At 42.4% G+C, this 26,468-nt stretch overlaps 2 protein-coding genes across 2 annotated transcripts in view; one reads left to right on the top strand and one right to left on the bottom strand.

Moving 5' to 3' along the window:
- The window catches only part of LOC146463384 (uncharacterized), a 432,669-nt gene that overhangs the window by 293,487 nt on the left and 112,714 nt on the right, over positions 1-26,468 (top strand). The gene's annotated exons all lie outside the window — the stretch shown is intronic.
- On the bottom strand, positions 6,073-7,610 carry LOC146463387 (uncharacterized). The gene has a single exon (XM_085084502.1). It carries the CDS (start codon positions 7,551-7,553, stop codon positions 6,255-6,257), a length of 1,299 nt encoding a protein of 432 aa, XP_084940628.1. The 5' UTR covers positions 7,554-7,610; the 3' UTR covers positions 6,073-6,254.

Here is a 26,468-nt window from a genome sequence, read left to right as displayed (position 1 = left end):
AAAAGTAAGTGGAGTTGTTTCACAGCATCATTCTCAGAGCACTTGAGCATCTCAGCACTGATGGCATCCATTCCCGGACTCTTGCCATTCTTCAAACGATGGATAGCTCTCCTGATCTCAGCAACTGATATGTCTCCAGTGTCTATGCTTGTGATGACTTCAGGTGCTTGGCCCATTTCTGGCAGTGGTATATCGGGCCGTGGTACATTCAGAACTCCCTCAAAGTGCTCCCTCCACCGCTCTAAGACTTCATCTTCATTTACAAGTCGCTTACCCTCCCTATCTTTGATGGTAGTCATGTTCCTTCCTTGTCCAGCTATCTTTCTAGTAAGCTGGTACAGGTCACCGCTGCAGTTGTTTCTGGCTGCTATTTCAGCTTCTTCTGCTAAGTTGTTAAGCCTTCTCCGCTTGTCTGCACGGGCGCTGGCCTTCACCTCTTTATCCTTCACTGCATAAGCAGTAGTAGCTCTTTCCTTTAGGCGGGCAGACCATGTACTTCCTATCTTTTCCTTTAATCGTCGTCGCTCTTCAATTTTCCTGTAGGTCTCTCCACTTATCCAGTCATTCTTCACTCTCCTCTTCTCACCCACCACCTTCCTGGCACTTTCGTTGTAGACCTTCTTGAATTGCCCCCACCTCTCCTCAATATCTTCTATGTCATCTGCTGCCAACACCTGGAATCGGTTGCTTATTTCCAGGCGAAATACCTCTTTAACACAGGGATCTCGAAGCTTTGTGGTGTCGAAGATGATCCTTTCCTTGCTCTTCTTCTTTGTGCTGCATAGCTTTAGCCTAACCTTTCCCACCACCATGTGATGGTCCGAGTTGGCATCAGCCCCTCTCATTGCTCGGGTATCCATCAGCGAACCTCTGTACCTACCATTGATGATGATATGGTCGATTTGATTCTGATCTCTTGCATTTGGGGAGGTCCATGTGATCTTATGAATGTCTCTATGCTTGAATAGAGAGCCTCCAATCACCAGGTCATTGTTGCCACAGAAAGTTGCCAACCTCTCTCCATTCTCGTTCATTGTTCCAAGTCCATGTTGACCCATCACCTTCTCCCATCCTTCATTGTCCCCTCCAATTTTGGCGTTCAGGTCTCCCATTATAATCAGTACATCATGTCTGGGTGTTGCTTCTACCTCCCGCTGCAGCAGGTCATAGAATTCTTCCTTAGATTCTTCTTCGGCATCATTGGTAGGCGCGTAAACTTGGATGACAGTGAGTTTTGCAAAGCGCGAGTTGAAGCGTGCGCTCATGATTCTCTCGTTGACAGGGTTCCACTTCAGCAGCGTTCTTCTTACATCCTTCTTCAGAATGAGTCCTACTCCTCTATGATGCACCTCTTCTGCTCCCGAGTACAAGATGCTCTCACCCGTTGCTGTTTTCAGTTCTCCAAAGCCAGTCCAACGAACTTCGCTTAGACCAAGTATGTCCAGATTGTAGGTCCTGAATTCCTTTGTGACATTGGCAGTTTTTCCTATTTGGTACAGTGTTCGTACATTCCAACACCCAAGTCTCAGGGTAGTTTTGGGTGTCAGAAGGGATGTCCCAGGCGACTTAATCATGTTGCGGGGGTCCTTGCGGCTTTGCCCCACATCTGTCATACATGCGATACCAGAATTCCAGCTCAGGAAGCCATCATCGGGTAGCTCACACGTCGCCCGACGACACCCCCGGATGAGTTCGTCAATCTTCTTTTCGGTTTCCGTAATCGGACATTTTTTATAAGGTGCGGGGATTAGCCGCACGCCCAACCCCCAACCTGGAGGACCAGTGACTACCCTTTAGTCTGGCCTCTACCCTTCGACCTGCCCGCCAAGGTTGAACCTGCTGGAGGAAGATCTCCGACGGTATAGCTCTCAGGGTCATCGAGGCACGCAAGCTCCCCCACCACAACAAGGCGGTAGTCAACGGGGGAGGCCATAATGTCCTGCTGGTGCATTAAACCTAGCAACACGAGTCCATGACAGCTAATTAACTTGTCGGGGTAAGATTAACGGCTTAAAGCAAGGTCTTGAATTTACCAATATAGAAGTCGAGATGGTAAAGGTTACTTTGAGTGATAATCGAGACTCCGCTCGCGTTGCCACTTTAGGTAAAAAGGTAAAGATCGAATGTTTTTGGAAAACTGGAGACCGATTTCATTAGTCAATGTTGACTCCAAGCTTGCTTCTAAGGTCGTTGCCAACAGAATAAAAACCGTTCTTCCTCAAATAATCCACTATAATCAATCCGGTTTTATCAAGGGTAGATTAATTGGAGAGGTGGCTCGCTCAATCCTGGATATTATAGATTACAGTGAATCGTTAAAGTTACCTGGTGTTCTACTGTTTATAGATTTTGAAAAGGCCTTTGACTCTATTGAATGGGATTTTCTTTATCAACCACAAGAGGCCTTTAATTTTGGTCCGACCCTGATGAGATGGATTAAAACTTTCTACAATAATCTCTCAAGTTTTGTTATAAATAATGGGTTATTTTCCAAGCCTTTTAAGTTACCTTATTCGTACTAATTTTCGCGGGCACTTAATTTCGCGAATTTGGAACACGAATATTTCGCGAGCATTAATTTTCGCGATTTTGCAAAAAATGATAAATTTAGGGCATTTAATTTCGCGAAAATTGTCAAAAGACAGACTTAGAAAACCGTTTTTATTGAATGATCACTTATTAAAATAACGATTGATTTACAATCATGATTTGCAATTACGTAATAGAAATGGCGTTGATAATCAGACAAATCAAGCAAATACTGCAAATCAATCAAATGCTACTGCAGTATGGTACTTAGTAAAAGTCAATGTAAAAGTCAATTGTAAAAATGTGATTTTAAATACCTATGCCACACAGTTCGATGACTGCACGAAAGATGTTTTGAAAGAGCTACATGTACAAGAAGAAGAAATGAGTGATTCGGATGAAGAAAGTGTTGAAGTAGAAGATAAATAGACTGTTGACAATTACCATGTAGCTAGAAACGCAGTTAATCATTAATTAAAGCAATTATAGAAGTGTATTAAATTTCGCGTGTTTAATTTTCGCGTATCCTAATTTTAGCGAGTCTTTAATTTCGCGATTTTTCACAAATCGCGAAAATCGCGAAATTAAAGCCTCGCGAAAATTAGTACGAATAAGGTAGAAAGAGGTGTAAGGCAAGGCGACCCTTTGTCACCCTATCTATTTTTTTGTGGCAATTGAAATTTGGGCTATATCTGTTCGGACAAATGAGCACGTTGAAGAGGGTCTATTATAGGGGGTCGTACAATCCCTAAAGCGCCACATTTCGTTCCTTCGAAACCGCAAACCGCTTTCGTTTTCTTCTAAAAACCGACACCGCCCTACAGGTAAGACGATTTTCCTCAAAACCGATCTTTTAACAGCACGTAGCAAATTCTTTGCGATGTGTTAACTCAATAATGGTATTTCTCCTCACAAAGACCACAAGATCTAAAGAACAGAACAAATTGTTTCTATAACTCCATTCAGTAACCAGCGAACAGAAGGTTTTGACGTCTAATGGGCTGTTCACAAACACAAAGATTGCTCGAGATGTCTATAACGAATTGTAAAAGTACAAGTTTTTAGGGCTGGGTGTGTTGTCTGTTCTTATGTGGTCGTTCTAACATGGATTTACGGACAAAACAAGCTTGTGAAATTTACGTTACTCTTACCGCTCAGTCTTTATGGCATGTGGTAAAATATGGACTGGAGTGGAGTGGACTGGATTTGTAAAACATTGACTGGAGTGGTAAAAGGTGGATTGGTAAAAGGTGGATTGGTAAAACAATAAATGAGACAATAAACTTTATTTTGTTTGCAGATCCTTTTCTTTCTCTTTTTATCTTGATTATCCATACAGTGATCCGATCAAACAATGTCAATGGTATACATTCCAAACAATTCATTCTTTACTTTTACTATTAATTCACTTCAACATTAACTGTAACGAAATCATAATAAGCAATAATTCCCTAGTTTTCTTTATATTGTATCAGAACGTAAATGTAATATTTCCGCATTAGTTCAACGACACGTAGTTACTAAAACAAGGAATGACCTAAAATGATCTAAAATGACCTAAAATGACCTAAAATGATCTAAAATGACCTAAAATGACCTAAAATGATCTAAAATGATCTAAAATAAATCTGAAATATTGTTAAATGATCTAAATAAAGTGAAACCAAGATAAAATTACAGAATTACAGAACTGAGTGCTTACGAAAAGTGCCGATGGTTGGACGTAAGCCAATTCGATGACAAAGTTGCGTAAACAAACCGCACTAGAGCGAATCTTTTTTTGTTTTGGTCGGTCTGAAAGACCCAAAAATATCGGCACTGACCAATTTTTTTCGGGTTCGTTTACCGGTCGCACATTAAAAGCCGCACGACAAGGCTAAATACTTGTGTAAACACTGATAAAACGCTTTTGAAAACAATGTAAAGGCATATCTGTGCATCAATAGGCCTTATCACGGTTTTCGGTATTTTTTCCCGCGAACTATTTTTAGTAGCAGTTCACACTGGTTCGCTTTGCAGACAAATGTATGAAAAATTCAAAACACGACTGGACGCTTTCTGGCACAGCTACGTCCCTCCAATTTTTTTTCTTAATCCTCTTTCTAGTGGCAAAAGTTTCCAATTCATGAATCTTTTAGAAGCGATGTTTTATCAAGATTATTTGACATCGGATTTCCATACAAATACTTTTTTTTCAAACTCGTCAAAATGGCGACGATCCTTATATTTCCTTATATAAACATGCAGTTAACAAGTCAAGGGTAGCGCATGAATAAAAGATAACTCTGTGCCAGTTTCATATAAAATAGCTGCATCAATCAAAACCGCGTTGCTGGCCGAAACATAGAACTTCGCTTCGTACCAATCAAAACTGCGTTGCTGGGGAAAAACTAGGCACTTCGTACCAATCAAATCCACGTTGCTTAGCGAAACTTGGAACTTCGCACCAATCAAAACCACGTTGCTGGGGAAAAACTAGACACTTTGCATCAATCAAAGCCGCGGTTGTGATACAGTAATTATCGGGAATTTCCCTGCAGAAATCTCCGGTAGAGACGAAACGCGTCGGAAATAAACTACAAGAAGTCTTCTGTTGTGCTGCTCACTAGTCTTTGTTATAAAATTAAAAAAAAAAATAAAATTATTTTAGATCATTTTAGGTCATTTTAGATCATTTTAGGTCATTTTAGATTCAGATTAGGTCATTTTAGGTCATTTTAGATCATTTTAGGTCATTTTAGGTCATTTTAGATCATTTTAGGTCATTTTAGGTCATTCCTTGTTTTAGTAACTACGTTCAACGACAACAATAACAAAAAAAGAAACACTGTTAACACTGTTGAATCAACAAAAGTTTTACAATAATGTCCAAACGTTCGGCCTAGTAACGAAACAACAGCAACAATAAATGTAAATGTGACGCTAGTCACCTCGCTAAACCTAATACAAGATGATGAAAAACCTAATACATGATGATGCTCCCCTGATTCGACAGGTGATCTAAAAAACCGTTATACTCTTCAGCTTAGTAGCTGTGAACTAAAGTTAGCGCGATTTTTTTGAATCAATTTTTTTAAAGATCGTAATCGTAACCTCTTGCAGGCGCGGCCATGCCAAGAAAAGCGCGGGAAAAAGTCGCATGACAATGTCGGCATTCGCCAAAACTGAATTGCAATGTGTTTGCTCTGTTGAACGAAATTTTGGGGATTACGAACTCGAACTAAATAAAAACGCCAAGTCTGGTAAAAGCCATAGCCTTGTGCTCTGGAAGAAGAAATGGCACGAGGTCGGACGGCGATTGGCAAAGACTTGATTGAAAGCCAGGAAACGCAGCGGTGACACAGTAGAGGTTGACATGGCAATAAACTGAAGACACCTCAGGAGAGACATGCTGCATGCCATCCTTGACGTACTTGCGATGTAGTCTTGTTGTTACTACCAGGTCATTTGCCTTCTGGCTTCAGAGAGTGCGCGCAGCCATAACATCGGGACACTCTACTGTCAAGAAATGATAAAAAGGCGAATGCAAAGATTCCTGTGGGTGGTTTAGGACGTTGAGGATGGCACACCTGCATGTTTTCTGGTGGCTCGTGGCCCTGCCCAGGAAAACAAGGCAATGTGTGAGCGGTGGTTGGACCAAATGGGTAGTTGTAGGCGAATGGAGAATTCTCTGCAATACCAAGATTAATGCTAGGCTGCATCTGAACATGGATTGGATGACTCTGCTAGGCTGGGGAATGGTCTGGAACTACATGGCTTGTTGGCACATGAGCCACTGCGTTGTTGCTAGGTTGCAGAACCCGACTACAAACGGTTGGTCTTCCTTCCGTTGAAGATTTGTTGCTGGCACCTTTCCTTCGCCGCGTACCACCCTTTTGGCCGGAGTTCTTCGGCATATTCAGGTTGGAAATTGCCGAAAGTTTTGGCGAGCGCTTCCTCCCTTTAAACCAATGAAGGAACTCCTTCAGAGAGTCAGCTGTCTCGGCTGCTGCCAAAGTATGTGAACACATGCTGTAGCTAGCCCAATTTAAACAGTCTTTGTCGCATTGCGCCTTCCCAGATTTCACATTGACTTGAACTTGTCGGGGATTTCTTGTCGTCTTGCTGTGGACCATAAAACGCATTGTCACGTCATTCTCTTGGTCTGGAATTCTCCACACCGCCGATTTATCCTTCGCCATCGTCGCCGCTTTCTCAAACATTCCTTGCAGTACAGGAAAGGGAATCTCAATTATCTGAGCTCTTTCAGGAGTTACAGACAAAGTGCATTGAGTGTCTCCATTTTTCTCTTTCTGTGTTGTTAGATCACTTCTAGCGTCTGACATCGACGCGGAAAAGACTTTCTTTTTTAGAGAATTCTTCTGAGAATCGCTCTTCCGGAAAAAGTCCTTTACTTCCACACCAAGGTGAGAAAGCTCGACAGCTAACTGGTATTCTCCACGATTAATAACAGCCAAAAATTGTTCCTCGTGCTGCCGCCTTATTTCAGTCCTAATGCGTTCTATTGCAAGTGGAAGCCCGATTGCCTTCTTTCCATATTTTGAGTCATCCTCTGCTTTAACGAGGTGGTTTATACATTCACTGGCGTTCTGAGTGTAAACTTTTGGTGGGAAACCCAGTCCACACATGGAACGAATGTCAGCTGTGCAGCAATTGCGGATTACATCTGCCTTTTCCTTCACAAAATAGCCGCAGAATTTTGCTCCATTCTCGTGCAAGCTTTTCCAATTTTTCATGGCATTGTCGAAAGCCACGTCAAACTCTTCAGTTGAATTACAATCCACGAGTCCGCCCTCCGCTACATTACCCATGCCCTTTCCAAAAATGTCGAAAAAGATCTCTGAGGCTGCGATTCCTCCAATGCCCAGTTCATTTAGCTTTCCCTTAACATTGTCCTTCAAATGAATGTCACAACGGAGGTGTTTGGCATGGACAAAAACTTCTGCCATTGCATTGTACAAGTTCTCCTCGCCATCCGTACCAAAGACAAGAACATCGCTCGTTTCTCTACGATATTTTGTCATAAGAAGGGGCAATGTCTTGTATGAAGTTAGCAGCTTCTGTTTATGTAGAATTCCCGGGCCTATGCATACTGGATGGTGTCCCTTCTCCGTAGTCAGCATCATGTTGCGGTAGGTTGTGAATGTATAATAGTAATCAGCAATCTGAAATGTGCAGTCCACTCCCAGAATGCAAAACTTCTCAGGGTTAGTGCAAAAATGTTCGATGTCAATCAGCTGCTGCTCCGTAGCGAGAAAGATGATTGGCTCTGGAAACAAAGGTATTTCTCTGATCAGTATGTCTTCTTTCCGACCCTGTTGTTCTTCTTTTGCTTTCGCCAATATTTGCAACAGAGGATCACCAGTGGTTATTGGTGGATCAACCTTCCGACGCTTTACCTCTTTGTTAAGGTTGTAAACCTGCGCTCTATTCCTGGGAAAATCTCCAGACGACTCAACCTTCATAATTCCTCCCTTCCCGTCTACAATAACGTGCGCTACTTGACGGGGGGGGGGGGGGGGGGTAGCTCTTTTAACTTCTCGACCACACTCTCTTTGGTACTCTGCAGCGTACGCTTGAACGCTCGCGCACCTTCCCTTTTGCTGTTTCCGTGGCTTTTGACCTCCACCTCTTGCTCTCCATCTCCAAAAATGTATTGTACAACGACCAAATGTTGGGGTAAGGTTGACGATGCTTGACGAGCACTTATAAAGGACTTGCGTAAGGAAGGTAGGCTTTTGTTACTGAAATACTGTCGTTGTACTGTGTACAATACGTGACCGGCTGGGCAATCGTCGGGGTGCTCGTGTCTGCAACATTTACCATTTTCGTCAAAAGAGTAATGGAACTTGGGTGAGCCCCTACATTGCCACGCCCCCAGATCATCGCACCGGACATCGGCGGCATGCAAGTGTTTGGAGGTGTCTACTACAAAGACAGTATTTTTGGAAACGTTTCTTGGGATACCTGTGGCTATAAGTGTACGGTCGAAACATGGCTGAAGTATAACGTTGGCCGCTTCATCGGTAGAAATTCCTTTCGTCAAACCCCACTTGTACACCGGCAATCTTTGATCGCCATCATAACATCTGAGTTCTGCGATAACGCCAAGGGGTAACTCCTCTCTACTGTCATTATTACCCAATTCAGCAACTCTTTCTAAAGGAAAAGCCGGAGTAATAAAAAATTATCAGATTGGAATTTAGCTTAGGGAAAACGTCAATTACAACAATAATAATAATAATAATTGTCGCGTTCCCAGTACCGCAGACACGGGGTGTTGTGTACTGGAGTTCGCCAGGTCAACCACAGTGAAGTACACGGCAAGGGCAGCAAGACTAATGCGTTTATTAGGATCAGGCTGAGCCGTCTATTTACAACACTTGCGGTGAAAACTAAAAAGAATACAATTGTCTAAGTTTAAAGAAACAAAAAAACTACGAATTCAACGCCGTAAAAAACGAAAGGAAAGAATACATGGAATTTTACAAGCGTAACTTACGTCTGATCTTGACTCCGGGGTTGAGAACAAGTTACTCCACGTTCTCTTAGAGACTCCGTTAGAAATAGCTCCGTGAACTCCTTACAGTTTGAAAACTCCTCGCAACTGAGAAACGTGCTTACAGAAAAAGGATCTTAATACATGTCTTTGACGTAAAGGAAATAATAATGAAAAAAGCTTGGTGCGGCTAGCCAAAAAACGGATATTCGGTAATCATGCAATCAATAAAACAAAGCTACAAACATAAGAGAACAAATAGTCCCTGAGTGTTTCTAAGGTGCATTGTTCTTGTCAGGAACGTGACACTCCTCGCCCAAGGATGATCAATCCTTGCTCCATTAAACTTTACTTCGGTGTTCAGTAGGTTGCATTCCATCGGCTTGTACGGGTACCAACAGAACAAGCTCCTTTATTGGGCGTAAGAACGTCTTCTTCTTGCACTCTCTCCACAGTACGACTTGGGCCTTCCTTACTGCACCATCCTCGCTCTTGATAGCTTCGGATATCAGTCCCAGAGGCCAGTTGTTTCGGTGGGCGCCGTCTTCTTTGACAAGGACTATATCACCAGCGTTGAGATCTCGCTTTGAACTATTCCACTTGCTTCTGCTTTGTAGTGTCTGCATATACTCCCGCCTCCATCGCAACCAGAACTGGTCTGCAAGGTATTGGACTCGTCTCCAACGACGCCGTGAGTACAGGTCTACAGGTAGGAATTCTCCAGGCGGGGGACCGAGAGGTCGTGTTTTCATAGTCAGAAGCATGGAAGGTGAGAGGGGTTCAGGCTCCTCCGTATCGGACGGACGGTGGTAATGGGGCGTGCGTTAACAATCGCCGTAACTTCTGCCATTAGTGTTACTAGCAGTTCGTGTGTGAGTTTCGATCCCCCGAGCTCCAAGAACATGGCGTCCAACACGCGGCGTATGGTCCCTATCTGCCGCTCCCATGCACCGCCGAAATGCGAAGCGTATGGTGGGTTGAAACGCCATTCGCAACCTTGTTCTTTGACGTATCGCTCCAATCTGCGTTGGTCCATCTCCTTCATTGCTTCATCCAGTTCTGACTTCCCTCCTATGAAATTGGTACCTCGATCGCACCTGAGTAGCGATGCAGGGCCTCGAAGCGCGAAGAAGCGTCTAAGCGCACAGATGAAGGAACTTGTGTCCATAGACTCTAAGACCTCAATGTGGACGGCCCTGCTGTTGAGACAGGTGAAGACTAGACCCCAACGCTTAGAACCGGTGGTTCCTCCTCTCGTCTTTCGAGTCTGAATCAGCCAGGGTCCGAAAACGTCAAAGCCAACGTTAGTGAAAGGTGGGGTAGCCTCTACCCTGTCGGCCGGTAGATCAGCCATTCGCTGCTCTAGGCGAGGTCCACGTAGCTTCTTGCAAAGAACACATAGACTGAGCTCCTTTGCTACCTCGTGATTTCCATCCACTAACCAATAACCAGCTTGTCGGATGGCGCCATGTGTAATTTGTCGTCCTTGATGATGGACTTGACCGTGATAATGGCGTACTATTAGCTTTGAGACGTGGTAACCCTTAGGTAATAACACGGGATGTTTCTCCTTGTACTCCAGCCTTGCACGTCGCAAGCGGCCACCTACGCGAAGTATGCCATTGTCGTCAACGAACGGATCCAATCGATATAGGGCTGACTTCTTCATTTCACTTTTCTTCTCACTAATTCGCTCGCGGCGGCTTTTATCCCCGCTGAGATGTTCACCACGATACAACTTGAGCTCCTCTCCGAAGGCTTCTTCCTGGACGGTCTGAATTATGACTGTCATGGCTTGCTGAAGCTCCTTTAATGTGGGGTTGCGCAGCCGCGGTGCAGTCTTTATTGCCACTGGCTTCCGCTCCCTTGTTTCTCGAGTCTTGAATTTTCTCCGTTTAAACTCCTTGACCAGAACAATAAGATTTGCAATTGCGCGCTGCAGCGAGGAAAGGCTTGAAAAACGTGAGAACCTATCAGCTCCCAAACCATGGCGTTTGTTTGTCTGTGTGCTGAAAGCCGAAACTTCTTTCCTAACTTCTGGGTCGTCTTCGCTTATTGGAATCTCCTCTTGTTCTCCGTTTGTTGCTGCTGTTTCGTCTTGTAAGAAGCGCGGTCCAGTGAACCAGTCTGAAGCCGCGAGACTTTCTGCACTCAGACGACGTGTGGCAAGGTCTGCAGGGTTCTCGTTTGTATCCACGTACCTCCATTGGTTGGGGCTGGAGACCTTGCGAATTAGCTGCACGCGGTTTGCGACGTAAACGTAGAATCTCCGACTCTCGTTTTGAATGTAACCAAGGACAACTTTCGAATCCGTATAGAAGGTGATACCATCGATCTCCATATCAATTTCTTTGATAATCTTCGCTACGGCTTGCGCAGCCAGAACAGCAGCACACAGTTCTAGGCGGGGAATACTTGTTGTCTGTAAGGGGGCTACTTTAGACTGGCCTAACAGTAGCGCTGTGCAAACGTTTCCCTTGCTGTCAACTTGACGCAGATAAATGGCGGCTCCGATTGCGTTCTCGCTTGCGTCTGAGAACGCGTGAATTTCTCTCCGAACAACAGTACCAAAGTCCACTGGGCGATAGCAGCGGGGAACTGATACCTTCTCCAATTTGTTAAGTGAGGTTCGCCATCTTTGCCATTGAGTTAGAAGTGGTTGTGGACGAACTGAGCGGCTTCTTTACCAAATTTCTCCTCGCCGTCAGATGCCGTTCTTCTAAGGCCAAACGTGGCTACGGCTGGGCTGGGACCGTTACCAAAAAGGTGCACGTTCATGCGATACTCCGTTATAGGCTTCCCAGGAGTGTTGTCTTCGAACCAGAGAAAGCGTAAGAAGTTTCTGTGGCTGGGGTCCACGTGGAAGGAGTGGAACATCTGTTCGATGTCGCACATTACGGCCGTTGTTTCCTTTCTGAAGCGAATAAGGACTCCCAAAAGACTGTTCATCAAGTCCGGGCCGGGAAGAAGCCCTTTATTGAGTGATACACCTCCAAATTCGGCAGATGAGTCGAATACCACTCGTATTTGAGTCGGCTTCTTGGGGAAGTGCGGTAAATACCATACTCGGCCAGACTGGGAGTTGGCTGGTTGGGCTGGGGATGCGTGAACCTTGTCTAAGATCTTCTGCATGAACTCCAGGTAGTCTTTCTCCATTTGTGGTTTCTTTCTTAGCGTCCTGATAAGACCATTTAAGCGGTTGACTGCCTGACTTCGGTTGTTGGGCATCTTGGTATCTTTATGACGAAAGGGAAGTGGCATCTCCCAGTTACCACTGTCGTTCTTGTTTATACCGGTCTCCATTATTTCGATGAACTTTCGATCTTCGCAGGAAAGGCTGCCGTCGTTATCTTCTCGTGTGGTGCGGAAGATATCGTTCTCCGGATCCTCTCTCCGATCTGAGAAGCTCTCCTTGATTCTAAACTGGTTGGGGCACGGTATCAACTCGTAATGCTCTGGCTCCATGTGTTTCTTCCAAGGCTCTCCGTTGTTGGCCGAGAGGAGACTGGTGCGGCAAGCGAGCACGTGTGCTGGGCCTCCGACAATGTCTAGGCACATCTGTCCGATTATCGTCCAACCGAGCGAAAGCTTTTGTGCCCAGGGGGCTCCTTTGGGTCCGTTTTTGAACTCCCGAACCTTGAGCAGCTCTGGGGCGTCTCTCCCGAGGAGAAGATGGATGTCTGCGTTTGGATCCAGGGGTGGGATTTCGCCTGCAATCACGTGAAGGTGAGGGAATCTCCTCGCCATCTCCGGTGTAGGAATTTCGCGCTTATCGTGAGGGATGCTGTCACACTCGATCAGGGTGGGTAGATCTGACGTTACTCCATTAAGGGCTTGTATGGTTACACCTGCGACTCGCCGTCCGTATTTGGTTTCCTTCTCGCCGCTGCATGTGGTGAGAAGGTACTTTTCCTCCGGACCGACCGCTCCTAGCTCATCGGCGAGTTCGCTGCTGATCAAGGACGAGTTACTTTGTTCGTCAACAATAGCGTAAATTCGGTGGAGAGTATTTGGTCTCTCCTTGTTCTTCACGTCGACCAATAGCAATTTGCTGCATGATACGCCACCCTCGATAGGTTTACAAGCGAGTGTACACTTGGTGTCAACGATTTCCGTGCTTGCGGCAAATCTCCTCGGCCTTTCCTTGTGAAGAAGCGCGATGTGGCGATCATCTTTGCATATGCTGCACTGTATTTTCTTCCTACAGTCGCTGGCCCTGTGACCTTCGGATAGGCAGCGATAGCAAAGTCCGGCCTTAAGGATCCAGTCAGTTTTCTCTTCCAGGGGCTTAGCACCGAAAGCCTTACACTCTTCTAAGCTATGACCACCTCGTTCGTGAAAGGGACATCGTTTTGTCTCCTCGATTTTGGGTGGGGCTGACTCCAGTTTGACACTAGCTGGCCCTGTGTTCGTTTTAAGTGTTCTCTTACTCTGAACTCTCCGATTGGGTGAGGTTGATGAGCTATTAGGAGTGTGCGTGGCGCCTGCGAGAATGTTTGGATTGTTTTTAATCCTTGAATGCCTTAGGACTACTTGGGAAAAGACACGAAAGCCGGGGTACTCATCTCCATTTTTCTCCGAGTACCTAGCGATTTCTTTCTCCCATTTTCCGCGTAAAGAAAGAGGCAACTTCTCAGCAATCGGTTGTATGGTATTTGGAAAGTTAAGGCACGCGAGACCTGGTAAGTAGGTCAATTGACTGTCCACATCGGCGCAAAGATCGGCAAATTCTTGTAACTTAGCATTTTCGTTTTCGCTGAAAGCGGCGGTTTTGTTCAAACGCTCCAACAATTCTTTAGTTACTACGGCCGCGCTGCCAAAACGCCTCTCCAACTTCCCCAATAGGTCGTTCAATAGCGTGCCGGGGTCATGCTGTTTTCGCTTCCGGTAATTGTCAACCAGTTTTTGAGCCTCTCCGCTGGTGAAACTACGCAAATAATTTATTTTCTAAACGGGGTAAACGTTAACATCGCTGATCATCGCTTTGAAGGCCGCTTTCCACGGATGCAAAAGCGTGGGATCTCCGCTGAAGGTGTCTGGATGACATTTCGGAAGATTTTGTCTCGCCAATCCCGAAACTATTTGTTGATTTGCAGATGTCAACGATTCAATTAGCTGACTCCCGGTTATGTTAATTGGTGTTGATGCGATAAATGACTGCGGAAGCACGTGCCGCGAATTTTCGCCACTGTCTTCCCGCTGGTTTGGGGTCGAGCGCAATTTCGTGCGTGGGGTTCCGGAAATTCCCTTGAGAGGTGTGTTCTCTTGTCTCTCGGGGCCTCTCGCCAGAAGAGTGCTTTGATCTGTTGAGTTACGTTTAGGCGGAGGAATTTCCGGCGGTGAGAAAGAATGAACCCACGTGGATGTTCTTTCGTCGCTTTTAGCCTTTGGAATCCCCTCGATTTCTAATTTCGCGTTTTCTTCATTTTCCTCCTCATTTATAGCTTGCTCGATCGCTTTGAGCTTCGCATGTGCTATTGCGACTTTTTTCTCCGCGGCGATAATTGCTAGCTCCTTTGCGTGTTCCGCGCGTTCTTGTTGACGTGTCCGCTCAATTTCTGCTTCGCGTTGTTTGCGCTCGTGCTCTTTTTCGGCAACCATTTTCTCATAGTCCGCGCTTTCCCGTGCCGCTGCCGCTTCGGCGAGCGCTTTCATTCTGGCGCTACTCGCTCTGGACGAGCCTGCAGAGGATTTGCTACGGCGCGAGTGACGAGATAAACGCGAGCTTGTCTCCAACAATTTGTCGGATTGTCTACATTTTATTTCCTGTATTAACTTTATTGCTCGGTCGAGAGTTAGGCTCTCTTCCACAAGACGAACTTCTACGTCCCCAAAGTAATTGTGTTTATCTTGCGCGTAAAGGCTTCTTATTTCTTGCAATTTTATGTTTAATTCCCCAGAGAATCCTTCGAGGTCACGCAAGACTTCGTCCAGATCCGATCCTTCGTTTATGTCCTCAGTGGATCGTATGACGTCTTTGAGCATCTTGTGCACGACATTCGCTTCCCGATGTTTCTGATCGATTTCATTTTCTAACGCTTTTCTAGACAATGTTCTAACTCTTCTATCGAGATCTCGACCGACTACTTCTTGATGTGACGAGACTTCTCCTTTGTTTGGCGTATCGGCTTCCTGGCCACTCATTTTCGGCGCTGATTTAAGCTCTACTCAGTTACGGCTTACCTCAATCTGTTCTTGGCCAGACTTTTCACTGTCGCGTTCCCAGTACCGCAGACACGGGGTGTTGTGTACTGGAGTTCGCCAGGTCAACCACAGTGAAGTACACGGCAAGGGCAGCAAGACTAATGCGTTTATTAGGATCAGGCTGAGCCGTCTATTTACAACACTTGCGGTGAAAACTAAAAAGAATACAATTGTCTAAGTTTAAAGAAACAAAAAAACTACGAATTCAACGCCGTAAAAAACGAAAGGAAAGAATACATGGAATTTTACAAGCGTAACTTACGTCTGATCTTGACTCCGGGGTTGAGAACAAGTTACTCCACGTTCTCTTAGAGACTCCGTTAGAAATAGCTCCGTGAACTCCTTACAGTTTGAAAACTCCTCGCAACTGAGAAACGTGCTTACAGAAAAAGGATCTTAATACATGTCTTTGACGTAAACGAAATAATAATGAAAAAAGCTTGGTGCGGCTAGCCAAAAAACGGATATTCGGTAATCATGCAATCAATAAAACAAAGCTACAAACATAAGAGAACAAATAGTCCCTGAGTGTTTCTAAAGTGCATTGTTCTTGTCAGGAACGTAACAATAATAATAATAATAATAATAATAATAATAATAATAATAATAATAATAATAATAATACATATCAGAATTAATCAAACTTTATTGTGAATAAAAACTGTGAAGACTATTTACAATACATTAAAAAATTCTAATACGATAATATTATTATTATTGTTATTACTATTATTATTATAATTATGCAAATTCGAAAGCCAAAATTATCCTGCCCTCATAACAGTCAGAAAGCTCGTGTCATTCTCAGGTAAGGGAACTACAAAGAAAACAGTGCGTTTTTCAAGTAGGAACGGGGGGCGGGGATCTAACAATAAAATAGTTGAAATAGGCATGGGGGCTTGTAGACTGCTTCGGAGTCGTAAACTTACCCCGGGGTAAAATTACGTCCGTGACACAAGCTAGAAGGCTTATTGCTACAAAAGATCTTACCTTGCGAACTGTTCTCACGAAGCTGTCCATCCTGGTCGCGTGCTATGTTTACAGTTGGTCTTTTTTCATCCTCCTAGATTGAAGTGTAAAAACAAAATAAGGCAAATCAACTATAAGGGATTATTGGCTCAAGTAATCAGAAATCGACTGTCACAAACGTTTTTGTCAAAGAATTTTCGAACTTACCTTTGGTGACGGTTTCTTCCTGTTTCTATCAGCAATAGGTTGTGGTTCCCCCTCTATTTCTTGATGTATATCTGGAAAAAAAGGTTTACCTTTACTGTTTATTGCAACGAGAGATTTTTCGTTGAAGATAGACTTTCGTCTCTCTGTACCAACAACATTTCAAAAAAAATCTTTGAACAACTACCTTACGAGAAGTGGGGGTGGGGGTGGGGCAGGAAATGCGTATTTCATTTCTGAATAAAGGGAAAAGCGATACATATGACTTACTACATGTACGAGCACCTCATTACGCAGCAACTCTAAATTAGGTGGCCAGTTATCAGTTATTGATTCGTCCAAAACCAAAGAACGAAACCACAAGTTCGAGTTCGTAATCCCCAAAATTTCGTTCAACAGAGCAAACACATTGCAATTCAGTTTTGGCGAATGCCGACATTGTCATGCGAGTTTTTCCCGCGCTTTTCCTGGCATGGCCGCGCACAGCGGGTCAATTTGCCTTTGAAAAGGATTTCAAAACTATAATTTGGGGGGCAGCTAGTTATTCAACTTGTGTGGTATATACTAAAACACTCGGCTAACTCCTAGGCGCGCCGTAGGGCTCCTGCTTTACTCCATCGCCGAAAGAAGAACATAAGCAGAAGAGGTGCAATAAGCTTATGCTCAGCCATCTGTAAATTTGTGGTACGATTTTGTCTACTTAACAAACGCAGAATGCTTGAACTTGAAGGTTTAGTGTAACGAAAAAAAACTTTCTCCTAGCTATGTAGAAAAGTGAAACTTAAATCAAATTTTTGCAGGAATAAAAAATTATTTATCGCTAGTACACTTTCGTGTGAAACATCTCCTTATTAATTTAATTAGTGTGCTGAAACAAACATGTAATGTTTTTCTCACGTATTAATTCACACTGGTCGATTTTTACTCGCCAGTTTACGAGTACTCTACTCACTCTTTAGTGTGAAATGCTTATTTTTCGTGTTCTCCAAGCGCTCGGTTTGGAGAAAGCACCGTTCATACTGTGAAATAGTGTCATGTTTAGACATTCGAGTTATTTTTAAATGAAGATTATTACGTCACCACGAAATTCTCCTCTGTTATTTATCGGATTACAAGCGTGACTGCATGGTTACCTTTTGCTACCAATATATAAACCATTCTTTTAGCAAAATAGGAAATAACGTTTATGCATATAATTTTTCTTATTCGTTTCTCTCTTAATAGCGTGAAAGGAATGAATATTTTTTAAGTTTCTTACACTGTCAAATAAAATATTTATTTGCAAGCCTCAGCAAATCATTAGCAAAAGTTTAACATGACGAAATAAGCATATCATGCTGTGATTGTTATGCCGGGAAACCACACAAACTTTTTTGGGCGCAAAGAACAATATTTTTCACCGAATTAAACTTTAACCACCGCGCGACTTGAACCTCTGTGAGGTTCTTGTTATTAATTATTATGTACCCTTCAGTAAATCAAGTTGTGAATCAAGTTCCTGTCATGCCAGTCATGTACGTTCTATACTAGTAGTAATCAGAGATTAGTGAAATGCGTTCGACCATTTGGGAAAAGAAAGTTACATTAACTGCCAGATATTTTTCACATGTTTATTTAATTCGCAAAAAAATGCTTTCATTGTATAACCCAGTGTTTATAATATAATGGATATTTGATGCGCTTGCTTGTCGGGTTTGACCTTCTCTTCACGTTTGGTGTGCTTGCTTGTCGAATTCTGAAGTGTGCTTCCTTGCTGTGTGGACTGTTATCAGGGAAGATGCATTGTTTACTTTTGAAGTTAGAGTTACTGGCATTTGGAATCTTGCGAAAGCATCGATATGTTCATTTCCTTTGTTTGTTGCGGGAGTTGAGTTTCACGTTAATAGAGGAATAGAAGCCAAAAGATTGATAATTATATAATAAATAAATAAATAAATAAATAAATAAATAAATAAACAACTTAATAAATAAATAAACAACTAAATAAATAAATAGCTAAAATATACTAAATGAAAGAAAAAATATATAAAAATATATTTGCTGCGTAAGCAGGCTAAGCAGTACGCAACGCGAGATTATACTTAATTGTACTTGAATCTTTTGAATGAAAACTTCGAAAAAAGCATTTCCTTATTTTAAAGCGTACAACATTTACGGTAGAATTCGGCAAGGAACCGGGGAAACTTCATCGTGGCCGTTCATATGCCATTGCCTTTGAGCAGACATTGAAAGCCGCCACGAGACATCTTCGGCGTAGCGTTACAAATTTGCATAAATATTATTGAGATCATCTTAAAAGGCAATGTCACGTTTTCTCCATTTCCTATCAACTGATTCAGATTGTAACCGTGTCTTCCACTGATAGATGACTGGATAACTTGTTCACTAAACCCAGTTTTAACAGTGAATGAAGCGAAACTAAAATATTGCGACTTTTTGGCCGCTGTTAATTCACAAGCCGAGAATTGAAACACGCGCGATCGCTTTTAACCTCGCTAAACCAGTACGCTGCACAGCATTAAAAAACGCACAATACTTTCGCTTGTAATTGGCAAAGAAGCGAGAAAACGCTTGAAGAGCGAACTCTTTCCAGCTCGAGCATACACGTGCGCACATCCATCGCTCCAACAAAATTAAAAACGCAAACAAAGTTGGCGGCTGTCTCGCAGAGTTGGTCCCCGTCAAACGGAACCGAACTGTGGCCGTTTCACTACAAGAAACCAACGTTGCCTTGCAATAACAAAAACTGGGTACCACCGAGTGCTTGCAATCCCTTATAATCGAATGACTCGATAAAGTGTTTGCCATTGCAACTTCACCAATTCGTTTCACTCGCACTAGGAATGTTGCTTTTCTCGAAACAAATCATGGCCATTTGCCGAGCTACACAACTCGGCAACTTTTTGCTTTGGTGACCACAAATCATGGCCATTTGCCGATCTACATAACCCGGTAAGTAAATTATTTGCCGAGCTACACATCTCCGAAAGTAAATGTAATATATTTTGTTGAAACTACGCAACTTGTCTCTTGATTTAGTCAGCGCAAGGCAGCGTTGGTTTCTTGTAGTGAAACGGGTAAACAACACTACGCTGAACTTATCCATGTGTCTTCGCAGTCATACACACTTCGTGAAGGCGTTGATGAATCTAAATTTAACCCGAAAGTATTTTTTTCTAACTTAAACAACGCAACTTCCCTAACGAAGCACAGCCGTCCAGCCAGCACACCAAAAGCGATGGAACGGGAAACTCCACTCCCGCTGAAACGAAGGAACTGAACATCGATAAGCTTTCGCAATAATTTCGCAAGATTCCAAATGCCAGTAACTCTAACTTCAAGCGTAAACAACACAACTTATCTGATAACAGTCCACACAGCCAGGAAGCACAGTCCAGAATTCGACAAGCAAGCACACCAAACGCCAAGAAAAGGTCAACCTCCCAAGCAAGCACACCAACAAGCATGCAAAACGTGAAACTCGACCCGCTAGCAACATTATAAGATGAGCGCGAAAACGAGGGGGCGACTCTTATACGAAAACGAGACTAAAAAGATGGCTCTAGCGCGCAAACGAGGTCAGAGTCGTCATAAGTTCGCACCAGTTTCCCGGCCGACACATGCCCCTGCAAAACTCAAGCGGGGGGGCTATTTGGGTGTCCTTACAGCAATCTCGAAAAGTTCTGCATAGCCGTACACAGGCACACCAACTCAAAAGACACAGGACGCAAAAACGAAATTAGGCTTGCGTTCTCCTTCGTCGAACGCAATAAACAAAACGAAAGCGTACTACTTAGATTACGTAACAGATACGCGTGACTGTTCACGACACTTCCCTTAGTTGATCACCTAAGTGTGAATCAACTACATTCGCTTTGAGAAAAACTAAGATTGTATCTGTGACCACAAAGTTTGATGTTTTTTTAATGTTCGCGTTATTCACAAGCATAAGAAATAAATTATTCAAAAAAATTTGCCGATAAATAAACAATTTACAAATGGAGGGTGGGGCGGGTGTAAAAATTGCGAGATAAAAGTGTAAAAACTGTAAAGTTAAATCGAATGTGAATGTGAATGTGGTAATGCTATTGGCTATTGCTTTGTATGGGTTTCTGTAAAACTACGACACTGAAAAAAAAATGTTTTCAAGATGAAATTGCAAAAAACATTCTCTAAAATATTAAAATATAAAATAAATAGTAGTCTTCAAGGTTTCTACGTTAATTTAAAACTGGGTTTAGCCGCTTTCTCGTCCAATACAAAACAAAATACAAATCTTACCATTAGTTGGTGTCACTTGGTCTGCGTGTTGAGAAGCGTGACAACCATGAGAGGGCTGGCTTTTGTCAAGCAGGCGGAGAGCGTCGGCTGCGGTGGGTCTAGACTTTGGGTCAAATCGTGCACATGATTTAAAAACATCTTCAAGCTGCCGCCATTCATGTTAACGGAGGTCCGCGTATTTGCTGTCATGTCTAGGTAACTGCTTTCGTCTCAATAGATCTTTCATGGCGTTTTGCGTGAACGGTTCTCCAGCTTCTTCAAATTCACCCCTGTACGAGTTGGTGAGATTGGGGTTCACAAGCGAGTACATGAGAAGACCTAAAGACCAGATGTCAGCCTTCTGAAGATCTTCTTGACTTGCGAACTTCAATTCGTCGAGCTGAATCTCTGGTGCCATGTAAACAGGGGTACCACGACAGGTAGATTCCGTTCTTGTTTCCAGAAACGAGCCGGTCTGGATGTCTAGTGGTCGGCTAAGGCCAAAGTCTGCGAGTTTGCACACTATTGGGCATTTACCATACGATGTTGCGATATCATTCTTATCGTAGTGCTGGTTGCAGACGAGAGTATTCCCAGGCTTCAAATCTCGGTGGGCAATACCGTTGCTATGAAGAAAGGCAAGTCCAGTTACTGCATCTCTAGCACAAACCAGTAACACGTCGGCGAATGAAGAAAAGTCGAACTCATCGTCGACAAAATGGACGAAGTCCTCTAGCGTGGACACTTTTTTCTCAACGCCAAGGGGACCGAAGTCGAAGCACGAATGCTCCATCATGATTGCGTGGGGCTCCAGGCAAAACTTTAAAAAACAGGAGATGTTTCGATGGCCTTTCACGCTATGCAATATAGCAGCTTCTTTTTCGAAACGTCGTTTAGCATCTGCCGCTTCCCCTTTGAGTTTCTTGATGACAACACAATGCTCCTCGTCGGTGCATTTCGCCAAATAAACAGATCCAAATGTGCCACTCCCTATCTCTTCCTTTTATGCATATTGTATTCCATCTAAACTCTTGCAAAGAAAACTGCCGTCTTCGCTTTTTAATAGAAAGAGATGGAAGCTTGAAAGCCGCCATCTCGATCACGAGCGCGCCGTGCAGCTTTCGCGCCAAAATTTAAATTATGCAAAATTAAATTGGTCAAAGGTCAAAACATTCATTCCAGCCGTACTATTTATGGATGCATGTATCAGTGGTTTTCACTCTTACGCCAGCAAAAAATAAATTCGAAACCATTTCATGAAAAAAGCTGATAAATTCAAATGTTATAAATTGGTAATAATTAAACAACATCTCCCAGTCTCAGTTCTGTTGTTTCGTTACTAGGCCGAACGTTTGGACATTATTGTAAAACTTTTGTTGATTCAACAGTGTTAACAGCGTTTCTTTTTTTTGTTGTTGTTGTCGTTGAACTAATGCGGAAATATTGCATTTACGTTCTGATACAATATAAAGAAAACTAGAGAATTATTGCTTATTATGATTTCGTTACAGTTAATGTTGAAGTGAATTAATAGTAAAAGTAAAGAATGAATTATTTGGAATGTATGCCATTGACATTGTTTGATCGGATCACTGTATGGATAATCAAGATAAAAAGAGAAAAAAAAGGATCTGCAAACAAAATAAAGTTTATTGTTTCATTTATTGTTTTACCAATCCACCTTTTACCAATCCACGTTTTACCAATCAACCTTTTACCAATCCACCTTTTACCAATCCACCTTTTACCAATCCACCTTTTACCAATCCCTTTACCAATCCACATTTTACCAATCCAGTCCATGTTTTACAAATGTAGTCCACTCCACTCCAGTCCATGTTTTACCACATGTCGGCTCGGCCATAAAAACACGCAAAAACTGAAAACCGCGAGCTAAATTTATAATTTCTTAACCGTAAACCGCCAGATAAATGTGAATGAAACTGCAAACCGGCACTCAAAATTGGCTTAAGCCGTCAAACCGCCACACTATAATAGACCCTCGTTGAAGGTAAAACAATCGATAATGACGAAACTAAAGCACTCCTATATGCTGATGATATGACTTTTACTCTGGCGAACACCTCTTCTGTAGAAATCTTCATGCAAATCTTGAACAATTTTGAAAAATGCTCTGGTTTAAAAATGAACGTTTCAAAAACTAAACCGATGTGGATTGGGGCAAAAAAGAATTCATCAGAGAAACCTGTGGGCTTGAGTGGTGTACTGGAGTTAAAACGCTAGGAATTTACTTCTTGTGTGACCAAGGAGAGGTCATAAAACAAAACTTTCAAGAAAGATTAAGTGACATTCATAAAACGAGGGGTTTATCCTTATTTGGCATAGTGACCATTATAAAATCGTTCCTTATACCAAAGCTTTTATATGTTTCTACAATATTGGGAACTCCACAAGAAATAATTAAGCAGATGGAGAGGATGGTATATAAATTCTTGTGGAAAGGTCCGGATAAAGTGACTAGACGCTAGGTCATTAACTCGCTGAAGAACGGTGGCCTGAATCTTACGGATCTTGAAACCCAAATTAAAGCAATAAGGCTGTGAGTCCTGGATTTCACGGGTTCTTGATGAGCGGGTAAGTCCATGGAAGTCGTATTTTACATTTCATTTGAAAAAAATATGGAGGGACTCTGCTCTTAAAATGCAATTATGATGTAAGAGATCTCAATTTAAGTTTAAACGGTTTTTATCAGCAGCTACTTGACTGGTGGGCAGATTTTAGAAATGCTTTCTCTGATATTAATTATGCTCATTATGTAATCTGGAATAATAAAGAGATGAGAATTGATAACGAATCTATTTTTTTTTTATTAAAAATATGCAGACTGTGGAATTCTTTATTTAAACGATCTATCATTTAGTTTGGATAATGTACGCCGTCCTTTGCTTGCACAGAGAGAGAGAGAGAGAGAGCGACGTCTGGGAACGAGGCAGTCTCTAAAATGTAACTAGAGTGAACTGTGACTCAATTGACTGTACAATAAAAGTTGAAAATATTCAGGTTTCTTCCACTTAAATATTCTGCTGCTTGAACCAGAGCAGCGAAAAAATTAGTTCCCAGCAGAAATTTTAGTCATCTCGAACTGCAAATATTTGTTCCCGCAAACCACAAAAAATCGCGAATTCGCAAAATAAAACTCCCGCAAAATTTTCGTGCTACACGGTATCCTCTTACCCACCGGTGGAATTTGATCCTATGACTTTCAAATATAATAATACGGAATTCGATGCGCGCTCAGCGAAATCTAAACAGTTTTACTCACTGCTAATTGCTAATAAAGCTAAATACCCGAGTAAATTCAAAACTCTGTCAGCCGATCGATTTGGAAATTTCAGACCCGTTGCAGGAGGTGTTCTCGATCCCCTATAACGTAGCAGGTGAAACTTATGTTTGGTCTTTTCAGTATAAATTATTAATTAACATCTTGTTTACAAATACCAAATTATTTAAAATTGGGTTAATTGAGCCAGAGAATCGTTCTGTCTGCGCAATTTACAAAGTACCATCGCTTTTATGACTGCTCCTACGCGCACACCTCTCGGAACAGATTTTGCAATTGGTGGTCTAATTTTCGGAGTGAAAATTCGAGCCTATTTTTAAAAGATGTTATAGTTGGCATTTTAAATAGAAATGACCTACTAAATCATCTGATAATTTTAGGGAAACTATGTATATGGGAGTGTAGAAGAAACAAAACAATCCCAAAATTGGATTTGTTTCTACACAAAAGAGAAGCCAAGAAGGAGAGTGGAAGGTTCATTGCCTTAAGAAATAAGAAGCTTAACGATTTTAGGAAAAGATGGGAACCATCATTATAATAACTTTTGTTGTGATATTACGTGGAGAAAATATGTGGATGGCTCATTCAAATTCTGTACTGTCTATTTCTAATTGAAGTATCTACACTGTGTCTGTGATGTGTTGTGTTGTCTACCTCTGTAAAATGTATATTGTAAGTTAAGAGAATAAATTGTAATAGGGGTAGCATTGTAAGCATTGTTAGTATTGTAACTACTGTAAGTGATGTATGTAGTGTTAATAATGTACAGTTGTGTGTTTTAATAAAAAAAGAGCTGCACATTGCTGTTATAGCCGCCGAGCCAGCGGCTCGGCGCACTTACTACAGCCCATGCACCAGCCCACCTACTACAAAGCCACCCCCCCCCCCCCTCCCACTCCGATAAGATGTTCTTAAGTTACCTGTAATAGTATTTCAATAAAGCTATGTGGACGTGAACAAGACAGCTATCAGAGAGCAATATGTGCCTCAATGCTGAGTCAAGTTCTTATGACACACTCTGTTGTGCGGCTTACATGCACTCTAGTGCTGGGTAGAAGATGTCGCGGCAGCCAACTCTCGGTAAATTTGGCTTTCTTAGTTGGTACATGTTATTAAATTTTAGTTAATCTCAGCTTTGACGTTCTGATAAAATGGTTCTTTTAAAAGAGTGTACTGTCCTCCTAATATAGAAAGCAACTGTCAATTGAGTTTTCAAATAATTCAGCCCACTTCTTACTACAAAGCACTAACACCAGCAAGTATTTACATGCTACGGCTCCCGAAAAAAAAATCCACATTTGAGCCCACAGTTTATGATTCTACTAGCTTCTACTCAGACCAGTTTGCTGGAGGAATTCCAGCACCAACACTGCCGTCACCCAGTTAATCGCACATGACCCTTTGTAAGAATTCCACGTTAACCGATCAAACAGTAACCACACAAAACAAGGCATTCTTCGTCAGGGAGGAAAAAAGTCCTAGACCAAGGTGTTTTGTTTCGTCTTCTGAGGCCAGTGGTGGAGGGGAGTCTGGGGGCAGGACAGTAATCAAAACCAATAAAGGAACAGCCATATGAACTAAAAACATAAAAGTTACGATAAGAAAAGTAATTTGTCTTAATTTTAAATTATAGTGGGATCTTACATTTTCTGAAAAAAAAAAAAAGAAGTGCCTGTCATAAATTGGTTGCCATGGTAACATCAAAGGCAATGAACTATAAAGGACCAAATGAAATTTCCCAGATAAATTGTTCAGATGCTCAAATATTACAAAAAAGAGTTGTTATTGAGCTTCAAAGTCGTCGCGGCAAGAATTCCTCCCTCCCCCTCCCCCCAACTCGCTGCCTGGGAGCCAAACAGTGCGGGCGAGGAGAAATTGGAGATGAGGGAATGGGCAGCAAAATTATATTTGGCCAACAGAGGGAAGGATCTCTGGTAGAGTCTCCCTACAGGCCAGGATAATATTGGCTCCAGATTGGACAGGAAGATATTTTTGTATTTTTTTGCTCAATTGCAAGAAGCATAGTCTGTCAAGTCTGCTTTGTATATTCTTGCGAAAAGTTGAATATGCTTTACCTTAGGTACCGATAAAAGGTGAAATGAATTTGATATCACCTTTGTCGCACATCAAAGGTGAAGTCAAATACTATGTAACGGCTTTGTTTTTCCTTTGATACTTTTAAAGGTGAGGTCTAATATGGATTTTTTTTTTACCCGCTCACCTTTGGCGTGTTGTTATAGTTGTGATGGCTTCACACAATTTTAACATTTCTCAAAGGTGAAATCAAATGTGACAAAAAAGATTTGACTTTAAGCGTTTGTCACACGTCAAAGGTGAAGTCAAACTTTGACGAGCGTCATAGGATAGATTAAGTTCAATGAGCACTTACCTGTTATACAAAAGGACTTTGCAAAGCATTTTGCTGTTCGTGAAAGCTACACTGAAAAAAAAAAAACATTGTTTAAAGGAGCAGCTATGTTCACAGGGGACTGGTCCCAAATT

The sequence above is a fragment of the Pavona decussata genome, unplaced genomic scaffold, assembly GCF_977016875.1.
Source record: "Pavona decussata unplaced genomic scaffold, jaPavDecu1.1 SCAFFOLD_178, whole genome shotgun sequence".
Classification (NCBI taxonomy): Eukaryota; Metazoa; Cnidaria; class Anthozoa; order Scleractinia; family Agariciidae; genus Pavona; species Pavona decussata.
Note: the sequence above shows the minus strand (reverse complement) of the source record. Positions and strands in the feature narration are given on the sequence as shown.

Coding starts and splice junctions, on each gene's coding strand:
- LOC146463387 (XM_085084502.1), bottom strand. CDS start 7,553: ATGACAAAATATCGTAGAGAAACGAGCGATGTTCTTGTCTTTGGTACG.